Raw genomic sequence first — 12,150 nt, 5'->3', positions numbered from 1 at the left:
TACTTGATTCAAAGTGTACAGTGTCTGCAAACACACTTACTGTAAAATGAAGTGGACTGAAACTCTTTCCTGAAAGAAACCCCTAAAAAGTCCAATTTCAAGGTATTATGCTAAAGTAGAAATGCAACTCAAGGATGCAAAGTACATGGAGACTCAGAACCAATACAGGGAGGATACACTTCAGATCTGGGACAGGTGGGTGCAGACTGCTCCACGGGAAGCACATGACCAATGCCTTTATTCTGTCCTGGCACATGTTAGGCTGTAGTTTCTATGTGCAAACTTCTATCTACCCAGAAATCATCATTGCAGGCCAATCAATAACAAGATGGTTTGGCTGGGGATTTAGCTCAGTGGTTCTGGCACCTGCCTCGAAAGCTCAAGGTCCTGAGTTCAATCCCTGGTACCAAACAAACAAACACGGGGCTTAATAAGAGGCTCTCTTGCCTGAAGCTTACAAGGTCATAGCGATATGTTCTGCTTAGGAAATAAACTGGTTAGACACACTCCAAGACTGTGTAGTGGTGATTCTAAATAAAATCTCACCTATTCGTGGTTACTAAGGATTTCATAGTCTAACATAAAGATGGCAAACCTACAGCATGCATGCCACTGCAAGCTGTTTGTCATCACTGAAAGCTCTAAAAAGTTTGCCATCATTGGTCGAACAGGTCACCTAGGGAGTGGAGGAATTTAAAACATCAGAAGTCGCAGGATCCCCTGGCATAGTGCAAATGCCTATAATCCCAGCTACTCAGGAGGGTGAGGTGAGACAGGAGGATCACATGTAAAAGGCCAACTTGGGCAACTTAATGAGATCCGATTTCAAAATAAAGAATACAAAGGACTAGGGAGGTAGCTCAGTGACGACTGCTCCTTGGTTCAATCCCCAGTATCGGGGGGAAAGCCATAATAGTCATTAAATGGCAACCAATGAAAGACCCTCCTCTCAGTCCATGTTGCAAGACACAAACAACACTATGTACAGCCTCTATGAGACTGATGCATACACTGTGTGGTTGACAAACCTGGATCCTTAATCTTTGCTAGAGAGAATCATGGAGTCTGGCTATGAATTCAATACAAAATAGCAACCCTACGCTCTAGCAAAAAGTGAAGTACATGTGAGCTCCAAAATCCAAGGTTATTATGCAGAATCTTTCTGAAACCCAGCACCCCACCACATTTGCAATTACCCACCTCCAAAAGGGTAAAAGTAAACAGTGGACCTGCTCTGGTGTTCAACTGCCACCGGATCCTCCCTGCTGTCTCCCTCCTCTCTTCTTCTTTACAGACAGGTAAAGTTGGATCTCTTGAAGGAACTGGGGGCTCCCACTCTAGGCAAAGGTTGGACAGGTGATCAATGTACAGCATGAGATTTGGCTGTGCCTACGTGCCTCCAACAGAGCTGGATCATCTAAGGCAATGAAAATGGTAAGCAACAAGAAAGCAGTATTAACGCAAGGGTAGGGAAACCTAGGTAGCACACACAATTCTCTCGGACACTCAGCAACCATGCCTTTCCTCATTCATTCACTCGACATGCTAATCAAGCACCCAACTAGACTGCATGGAGATAAAGGAGTGACAAATGTAAACACAAGCCCTGCCCTCATGGAGCTTCTGGACTGTTCTGGAGACAATGAGGCAAGCAATTACAGGACAGTGGGTGGGGGGAATCTAGAGGGCGCTGTGGAGTACAGAGCAAAGGCAGCCAGCCCAGATTGTAGGAGGGGTCAGGGAAGTGCCCAGAGGAACATTTAACAGTGAGCCTAAACTCCTACGAAGTTAGCTAGAGAGGAATGGGGTGGGTCAGTATGTACCGGATCCTGAGACAAGAGAACAGGGCTAGTCTGAGGGGTCAGAATCTGTTCTCAGTCATTCTCCAGCCCATAATCCTACACCACCCAGAGCATGGAGAATTGGAGTCTGCAGGCCTCATCACAAGGTACTCCTCCAATTTCCACCATCCAGTCGTGTTTCTGCATCACTGGTAGGGTCTCAGAAAGGGAAAAGACTTAGAAAATAGTTGGTTCCATTAGAAGTGAGAAAGAAACAACAGTGTGGAGTCAAATGGCTTTAAAGCAGACCCATTTGCAGTGGTCTATTTTCTGCATCACAGCAGCAGGGGTGAGATGCCATCCTCAGCTAGAATTGTCAAAGCAGACAAGATGCAGGACTGTAATTTGGCATCACCAACTCCAGAGCCCCAAGGCATCTTTCCTTTGGCTTTCCCACTTTGGCCTGTCTTCCCTCTAAGTCCCTGGGAAATTGCAGAGGGAGCATTTTGTGTTTCTTAACCTTGGTGTTTTTCATGTCTAAAAGGCTATCACAGACACAAGACCTCCAACTTGCCTTATGCAGTTAAGGGAAACCAGATAGTTGATGAAGCCAATATTGTCAAGGGTCTTCACATTGGGAAAACCAAACCGAACCAAAACAAAACACCTGTGAAAGTCCCAGCAATTTAAGTGTTGTTGTCTACGATTATAGCAGCCTGTGCGTTATGAAAGAGACCATTGTAAGGGATGGTTTAAGAAAGGGCAGTGCATAGGGTTGTTTCACCAAAAATGTGGAGACCAAAAATACCTTTTTATGTTTTAATATTATCACATAACTCAAGTCCTACAAATAACATCCCTGACTGAGTACAAAAGAAACAAAACCCTCACGTCTAAGAAGCAGAGCAGGCAGTTATTTATGAGACAAAGAAAGGATGTCTTCTTAACCTATGACAACACAAATTTGTTTACGTTTTCCCTCCACTAGGTAAGTAAGCAATTAGGTTTTTTCCAATAAAAATATCCCTGTGCATGTGCAAACACCAGAGGCAATCATATAATTACCCTGCCCAATCAGATTCAGTTGCTGACAGTTGAGTTCCCACTGCTCATTAACTTCAGATCACAGTGAGGTCTTTACGGAAGCCCCTTCCATCTCTTTACAAAGGTTCCTATGATACCAGGAGCAACCCCAGCACTACCTCATGCAAGCTAATCATCCCCAAATTGCCAGGGCCAAGGCCAGCCTACTCTGGTTTGCCTCTGAAAAAATAGAGAGAAATGTGAAGACATGCTGGTTTAAACACCCTTGCTTCATAGGAGGATCTCACTCCTAAATGTAATAGTAACCTTTTACCCCCACACTTTAAGTGCCCTAATTATGTAATTAAAACCAATTATGTCATTTACTAGAGACTTTTTCAAGTCAACTACCTCAATCATTGGCCTCATAAGATTTCCCATACGGACCTGCAACAGTGAGGATTGGGGTAAATTTAGACACTGGCTTCCAAAGGTTCATATGGTCTAGTGGGGGCGGGGTGGGGGTTGTAGCTGGTCTAGATTCTTCTAGACTCTAGAAGCTGAAGAGAATCTGTTTACCACATTATGGGTTTGCACAGTCCTCTAATATCCTGAGATAACTAATACCCTACTTGACAGAAACTTCCATGTTGTAGATGAGAAAGAGGATGCAGGGAGAGTTATAAAGTTATCTCAGGTTAAGCAACTAGTTAACTGCTATGCTAGGATAAGAACCTAAATCTTCTGCTGCCTCTTAGTAGCAAGTTGTACCTCTTAGAAGCAAATCGTCTATATGTGTATGTGCCCTTCTGTGAATCCATTTCTACTGTTTTTGTTATCTTGCCCCCAACTTTCCCTTTGAGGCAGTAACACATCTGTCTCACTTTAAGCTCATATGTATCACATGGAGTTCCACTGCAGCTCACGGATATGCTGTAACGTAGGCCACAGCCAATCTGCTCCTAGTATTCCCTCAGCCCCAGGATTGCTTCAGGGATGAGCACATGATCCCAGCCAAGCCAATGAGACACAGTGAGGCTTTGCTGAGTATCTTGGGAAAGGGTCTCACTCTTCCTAACTGCACTTACATGTGAGAAGATACAAATGCTGGTATGGTTGGCAGCTATCTTGCCACCAGCAAAGGAGTGAGGGAATGTTGAGATATGGGGAGAAAAACTGGTCCCAGGAAGCAATTTCCTCACACTCCCAAACTGTTTCATGCTGAGAGTACGTATGGGCATTGAGAATGTGAGTTAGTTCCAAAGCATGCTGGAGAAAATATGAAAAGTGCCACTGCTAGGCTTGGGCAGACCTGATTACAAGGATGGAATTAATTGAGCATGGCTGTGAGCAGCAGTCCTGCCTCCTCCTCACAACAGTTAAATGCCTCCAAGTTTTGAGTTATTTAAAGAACATACCATTTTATGGGCAGGAGGAAGCGCTTTAATCTGCAAAATGATTTTTATCACAAACTAAACATCCTTGTAACTTTTTGGTCCTTTACTTCTGTCAGAGTTTTCTCTTCTTGGAGTTGAGACAGCTGCTAGAGCTGAGAAGACCTCCTTCAACCCTGCACTTTGCCCTGTTCACTAAGTGTCCCCCTGTATTCAACTCCGGCATCCATGGGGATATGAGAACTCAAGACATTTGCATTCATTAAGATGGAACATTTTGTTTCTCTTTGCCTTGTTTCTTGGCCTTGAGAGAAAGTAAAAGCGAACTAGAATTCTTTTAATGGTAAGAGTGTCAATGTTGGTATTATTTTTTTGATATTTTTGTGGTTGGGTCTGCCTTGTGTACTACAGGATATACAACAGTATCCCTGGCCTCTATCCACTAGAGGCCAGTAGCACCCATTTCCTTAATATGGGACAATTAGCAATGTCTGAGGACATCATCAAATGTCCAGGGTAGGGGCCAGGATTATCCCTTGTTGAGAACCACTGCTTTAGCAGAATGTTTGGGGAATTTATTGGGTTTTCTTCACAGCACCTTTGAAAACATGATTCCTTTCAGTATTATATTCTCCTCTACTGGAAATGTGAAAGTGAGGGAACCACCACTTTATAGAACTCTACAAAAGCCATGTAAAATATCCTATGAGGACAGCTAACTAGAAGAACAAACCAACCAACCAACAAAACAAAACAAAAACCACCCAAGATAGTAATATTACTATCACAGCTACAAAACCACTAAGTTTTTATTTTGTTTTTGTTCTGTTCTGTTCTGTTTGAGACAGGGTCTTGCTATGTAGTTTGGGGTGACTTTCAATCACTATGTAGCCCAGGCTGGCTCTGAACTCTCCATGATCCTCCTGACTCAGCCTCCTGAGTGGTGGGATTACAGGCATGTACCATCATGCCTGGCAAAACCACTAAGATTTGCTGACCCATTAAGGACTAAGGTGGAGGAAAATACATCAAATGGCAATAATTTTACCTTAAGACCAATGAGAAGAAAAGAATATACAGGAAGAAATTAGAAACGAAAAACACCCAGATGTCTATACATCGAGTCCAAAGCGGGTATTTGGCTTCTCAAACTTACAGAAAAGAAAATGGAAACTTAAAATGATGGCTGTGCTTTCTGGATTCAAGTCCAGCCAAAAGCATGAAGGGGCTGAGCTCAACAGAGGATCCTTCTAGAAAAGTCTTCAAATCACCTACTTTGCAGGTAAAAAAAAGTAACACTTCACTTATTTGGATAAATGTGGGTGAAGACATTTAAAATATGCAAAATCAAGGGTTTATACCACATTCTTCAAGGAAAGGCATGTACTTGCACCCTGGTACCCACAGCTCAGAGTGAACTGGGAGAAAGTCATTCTTCCAGGACTGACTGGAATGAGAAGCTAGAAGTCACTGAATCACCACCTGCACTCTTAGGCTTGGAAGGAGAGATCTGAATTGGTTTGACCTCTTAACGAGGACACCTGTTATGTCCTGTCGCAGGAAGCTAGCTGAGGGCAGCCCAGGGGTGCCGTAGCACTTTGGATACCAGTTGCCAAATTAGTGCTTCAAGGCACAGGCTCGTGTACTCCTCGTGGTTCTGAATTCTGACCACAGTGCAGGCTTGTGTGTGAAGACGGGGCTCTGCTGAGGCTTGCTGGCATGAATATGTTTGGATTCTGTGCTTGTCTAGTTAGAGGTTCTAGTGCTGTGGGGTGGTAGAGTGTAAGGGAGCTCAGATTTCTGGAGGTGGGACACAGCCGCTTCTCCGGTCTGCCGCCCCCCAGCCATCAGCTTCTCCAGCTGCCTCATTCTTCTGTCCCCTCATTCTCCAGCTGGCCTTGCAGCTCCACTACTCCTAGTGAAATCAGACCACTTGGGGGAATGACACATTTCCACTGGAGGAGTAAGAATAAAGTGATCTCTGAGCGGCCTTGGCTCTCCTCCAATTATTTTGGGGGGGTCTGCTGGTGTTTCTTTTGATAAAGAGCTAACATGTAGAACAAACATTAACAGAAAAGAACTTATCCTGAGGTTCTAGCAGAGGCTCAAAGTGGCTCTTATGAACTGCATAAACAACTGTTCTTTCTAGAGGTTAGTAATTCAATCTGGGGGATGTCAATCTCAAACCATGCTAAATAAGGAGTGACTTCCTCCAAGCACACTCTTCTGGTGAATAGCACCCCCACTGAGACCCTCATCCCGCCCACACCAGGGTGTGTCCGCAGAGATGGAAGAGCAGTCCATGTCCCAATTTCAGCTGGTACCAGAACCTCAGAATGAGTATTGTGTGTTTTGGTGGCGGTGCCTCTTGACTAAGTCTGTAATGCTGGCAGGAGAACACCCTGTTTGTACCAAAGAGGTCAGTCAAGGTGGAAACATGAATCCGCTTGAGCAGGCATGTCCTTCTGTTTACATAAAACAAAACAAAAAAAACCAAGGCTCTACATACACAGGACAAGTACTACCCTCCCCATGTCCTGTTAGCTCGTAGTGGAGGAGAGGCAGTCTCCCAGGGGTGGCAAGTGTCTGAAGAGGTCACCTTCACTGCCAATAATTGAAGAAAACTTCCAAAAACAGCAACTCCATGCTCTGGCCAGAGAGAAGTCTTCCCCTCAACATTAAGAAAAGGATTCTAATAGTGTGTAGTCTTGGTTAAGGTAGGAGGTAGCAACCAGAAAAGAACTTCAGTAGGTCCACAAAGTAGTATAGGTACTTACATACTTTATTATAAGGAGCAGATATATGATTTTCAAATTTGTCTGAAACTCAGAATAAAAAATTAAGCACAGCCATCCCCTAATTTTTAAAAAAGTTTTCTCAAGGTATAATTTATATATCATCAAGTTCACCATCTTAAGTGTGAAGTAATTTTGAGTAATTTATACAGTTACAAACACCACCACAAAGCAGCTTTTGAACATTTCCATCATCTCAAAAGATCCTGTGACTATTTACAGTAAACTTCCTACAATTTCTCTAATAAAAGATCTAGGGCTGAAAGAAGATTATTTCCACATCTGCAAAGTGATTCAATTTTTCCCTTTACCTAAAAATTTTGTTATTTATCTGAAATTTAAATATTACTAGATATCCCATTTTTGTAGTTGTTCATTTTTTTGGTGCCGGGGATTGAACTCAGGCCCTGAACACATTAGGAAAATATTCTAACACTGTGCCATCCTCCCAAACCCTCCTATATTTGTTAAATCTGGCAACCTTAAGCTAGGAGTAAAGCAGAATTAGGCAAGTAAATGAACATTTGTCTGGACCATTATAAATAAACCTGTTATTTTACCAATTTGAGCTATCTAGGTTCTCAGATGGTAAGAACCTAGTTCCAGTTAGAGTTCAGGCTGAAAACTAAAGCTGTAAAAGCAACCTAAAGAATCCACAACCCAATTGCTGTTTTACAAGCAAAGCTGGGACTTCAGGCCCTCATAGGATTATATGCTACATTTGCCTTGAAAGGTTAAAGTGGATGTAATTGTTAACCTTGCAATTCACACTCAAAACTGGAAATGTGACGTTTAGGGGCACAAATTATAGGGAAAGCATTCTTAACCCTTTGGGGATGGGTCACAAATTCCTTTGAGGGAACTTGATGGAAGTTATGAACCTTCTCAGTAGAAGAATGTGTATACACATCCATACCTTTCTGCAGAGAACTGTTTTTGAGTTGAACAGAGGTTTTATACATTCTGTGGCAAATGGACATTTCAAGGGTCTGAGACACTGGGGAAGTCGACTGACGCCATCTTGAAGTTTTGTATCTTGTTTTCCCTTTCCTCCTGTTTGTGTGGGGAGAGAGGAGGTTGGGCAATGGCAGGGAACTGAGTAAAATAAGATGAAATGGCCAGGATGAGAGGTGCACAGACTCCCCTAAACTCCATGGGCTCATATTTCCTTGTCTGTAATGCATACAACCGGCCTGATGGTTTTCACAGGTTATGAGCCACAGACCTAGCAGAAAGGTATCTGGAAGGGCTCATCTGGGTTCTGGAGCACGGAACAAAATTTTGTGTTTAAAAGGAAAGTTTTAAAGCACTGACTACATGATGACTGAAGTTAACATAGTACTCTGAGTTCCAAGCCCTCTGATTATCTGATCCTAGATTCTAGAAAGCAGAAGTCAAGAGACAGTAGGGGAGGATCTGGGTATTTTTCTTGAGTCCAAGGAAAAATACTTGGCAGGTGAGGATAAGAAAGAAGACATCCAGCCCAGACCACACCCCAGTCCTTTAGCATTTCTTTCTTCCTTTGAGCTGCATTCCCTGACTGCATATGGGAAGCTGTCTACAGATATGGCATTGCCTTGCCAAATACTGCTCACTTTCCCTCTGACAAAATAAAGTACAGTTCCCCCAATTTTATTAACTTAATTTTCTTTTGGGGATAATTTGGTTACTCAACAATCTATTATATCATTGTATCCTGTTATACCAACGATAAGAGCCAGATGGAAAAAGGACAGATGTGTCTAGCTCTGAGCTGTATAGTGTCTTTTTTGTGCCTTAAAGCCACCTACAAATTAGGTCCCAGTACTATCATCCCTGTTTTTCAGAAGAAAAAACTAAGGGAGAAAATGTTAACAGACTAACACAAATTTACTCACCTAGCCAAAAGCAAAGGGCTCCGAATCAGACCCTAAACTCGTACTCTGGGGGAGAGATTAATTATTCAACATATATATTTTATTCATTCATTTTCTCACAATCTACAACTTTAAGGAAGCTTATTATCATCCCCAGTGACATGAACCATAAAACTATTGTGAATGTTTATTTGATACTTACTGATATGTAAGCAAATCTGCTATGTTCAGTTATTGCCTCAAAGGAAAATAAATTATTTAGTTTTTAGGTTTTATCTTATCTGTTTTTGGTTCCTGAAACAGCATGAGAAATGCCCATGGTCTGTTCTTCCTTGTTGTCATATGATACTAGCAGCCTGCTGGGAGGAGCATGCTGGGAAGTAATGTTCTGCACTTTGTGTTAAAACTTAAAAAAAAAAATACAGAGCTTGTGTAAATCACAAAGTTGACAAATTTCACGGCTTAGTCATGGTTAACATATCAGATTTCATGGTTTGACAGAGATTAACAAGAAAATCATATTAGAGTTACAACTATTAGCAGATTCTTGGATATTTGGTAAAGAAACTCCAAGCTCTCCAAATGCCATTACCCACCATGTCCCTCTTGTCCTTCGTCCCATGGATGCAGAGGCCCCATGAGCCCAGGGAGAGCAAATGGGGTCTACTGTGTTCCTCAGAGCCACCTCCTAGTTTTCTCATGGTGTGCCTAGTGGGCCTCAGGGAGAGGTCTTACTTCCATGGAATAAAGCAAGGCTTAGCATTTGTAACCCCCTTCTTAAACTGTAGGGAGGAAAAAAAGTACCTTGTTTCAAAATAACAGATATTTTGCCCTAACACTGCACACACTAAGAAGAGGAATGAATTCTCGTTTTTTGAACCATGATATTTAGGTTAAAATTAAATTTTCATGCCTTTCTGAGGAGGCAATCCAGCAGAGGCCATGTTGTTAGAGGGGGCATGCAAGGAGACTTCAAAAAGCCTGCTGACTGCCTGCAGAGCCATTTGGCCTCGGGGCCTGCATATCCTCTTTCTGGTAGGAGGCAGGCGGAGCTGGTCAACGTTGCATAAAAGACAGCCAATTTGTCAGCCATTTGCTTTCACTCTCTTTCTGAGTCTTCCCAAAGATAAACTCTCTCTACCTTCTGGTCTTCGATATCACGTATCTGACTGAAGGATGGAAATTCACTCTGGAGTCTCAGGCCAGTTTCCTTCCCGGCCATCCTCCTGGGTCTTATAGGATGTCCTTAATCAGAACCACATTACTCACTGGGCTAGAGGAAGTCCCTGCACAGACGCTGGCAAGACACTATGGCAAATTAGTTTCAGAACTGGAAGGTCAGAATGGGAATAAAAGCTGCAGTTATCTATTGTGTTTTCTTTAGTTGAGAGAATTAAGTCAGGGTGCCTAACTCTTCAGAAAGCAAGATTTGGATAAGTAGCAGCCACTTAGGAAAGGAGTTCCATTGATGGCAGAGCACAATGGTCAGTTGTGGAAACTGAAAACCCTTACATTCCAGGTATTCCGGACAAGAGCAAGGATTTTCTCATTTTATACACACAAGCCTTTATATTTCAGTAGTGTCCTATTCAGGTAAAATGAAAATAGCCAAGTTTTGTCAAAAAGTGTAACTGCCACTCAATTGTGTGTGTTTATAGATGTATTTATACATCTATACTAATATGTGTGTTAAATAAACCACATTTTAATGGTAACAATAACAGTTACTATTTACTGTGCTCTTCTGTGCCATGCTAAGCACTTTCTCAAATTATTTCATTTAGTCTCTCAACAAACCAGCATGCTAGGGATTCTATTTGTTCCTATTTTACAGCTGGGAAAACAGAGATTGATTTGAGCCACAAAGAGCCCAAAATCAAACTCAGGAGTGCCTGACTCCTGGGCCAATATTTTACACCACTGAAGTTTATCAAGCTGTGGCAATCTGCATCAGTTTCATTGATAAGTGTCACCCACGCTGACCCTGAGAAAATATAAATTTCCAGGCTGGGATGGGGATGAGGATCTTTATCACTCCCCTAATACAGGGGCATGAAGAAGGAACCCAAGACCTAGTTCCTTCACAATTTTTTTCCTCAGGAGTAGGCTGGCTGGGGAGACAGAATCAGCGGGACTGGGCGCTTGGTGGAAATCTGCCCCCACCCACTGCCTCCCAAGAGGGCCCAGCCTAGAAACATTTCCAGTGTGCCCCTACCTTCACTAGCACTGTCAGGGAGCTACCAATTACAGAAGGAATGAACTTTTTCATCAACCGCTCTTCCATAAAACCATTTCCCAGGAAATGGAACACAGCATGGAGCTAGCTGACTTCAATTTTCCACCAACAATGAGCACTGGGGAGCACAGGTACTATATTTAAACAATTTTCCTCCAGCTTTTTGGCAAGGCTGTCTCTCGAGGAGACTTACAGAGCTGGGCTGAGGTCTCATCCCCCCCACCCCCACCCCCGCCAGCAGGATTGGAATGTTTAATATGGCCCTGTCTCTCCAACATCCATGTGTAAAATGCCAATAAACAAGCCAGCAAAGACCTACAGGCCTAATTGCCTTTTAACTCCCAGAGCAAGGAAGCAAAGACTCCTAGAGACTTAACAAGTTTATCTGCCTGCCACTTGAACATTTTCTGTCTGCCTACACTTCAGTGAATTCACCAATAAAAGGATAAAAGGGCCCCGAAACTTACACCCTTCAGTGGCCAAGAAGTCCCAGGTTCAGAACACAGGACTGGGGACAAAATGAGCACATTAACTAAGCTTTGCTTTAGGTGTATATAAGAGCTAAAGCAAGGAAAGCAGGAGCTCCTATCCTTTTCCAACCTGGTCATTTTCCTTTCACTGACTAAGGCCACAGACCCGTGATGGTGAACCTTTCAGAGCTTTCAAGGATAACACCCGAGCCATAGGTTTGCCACCACTGCCATAGATCTTACCTACACTAAAGAAAACTGACCTCATGAGGAAATTAGGAAAGGACTCATTTTGAAGCCTCTGCAATGTAAGTGAAGGCACTGTACTGTCAGGAGGGAAACCAGGCCACGCTGGCAATGGGAAGTGAGTGTGAGCACAGATTGTCCCCGCATCACGTTCACCTCTGCAAGGACGTTTTCCATCTCTCCTTAAATGGACTTGAAAGTTTCACATGTGGGTATTTTTCTTGTTTTGTAGTCCACAACCCAGAGGAAAACTCAGAGCTCTATACATATTGGAGTTAAGTTGCCAAGACAAAACAAAACAAAAAGACTCAGGGGTAGGTATGGCGAGGTGGCATCATTCAAGACAAGA

General features: G+C 42.9%; 1 protein-coding gene across 24 annotated transcripts in view; it reads right to left on the bottom strand.

The window, feature by feature from the left end:
- Positions 1-12,150, bottom strand: part of Erc2 (ELKS/RAB6-interacting/CAST family member 2) — a 1,049,338-nt gene that overhangs the window by 110,027 nt on the left and 927,161 nt on the right. For 3 of the 24 annotated variants that reach the window (XM_087182355.1, XM_087182357.1, XM_087182360.1), the window contains one exon: positions 1,230-1,417. The exons of 18 other annotated variants lie outside the window; for them this stretch is intronic. In XM_087182355.1, coding sequence (XP_087038481.1) covers positions 1,361-1,417 — 57 coding nt within the window. In that variant the 3' untranslated portion in view covers positions 1,230-1,360. Of the gene's footprint in view, positions 1-1,200; positions 1,418-12,150 lie in introns of all 24 variants that reach the window. 3 more of the 24 variants (XM_087182356.1, XM_087182358.1, XM_087182361.1) reach the window with 1 other exon arrangement.

The sequence above is a fragment of the Heterocephalus glaber genome, unplaced genomic scaffold (assembly GCF_053883595.1).
Source record: "Heterocephalus glaber isolate CG9 unplaced genomic scaffold, H.glaber_assembly_v1.0 deba00001472, whole genome shotgun sequence".
Classification (NCBI taxonomy): domain Eukaryota; kingdom Metazoa; phylum Chordata; class Mammalia; order Rodentia; family Bathyergidae; genus Heterocephalus; species Heterocephalus glaber.
This window is presented reverse-complemented; position numbering and strand designations above follow the sequence as displayed.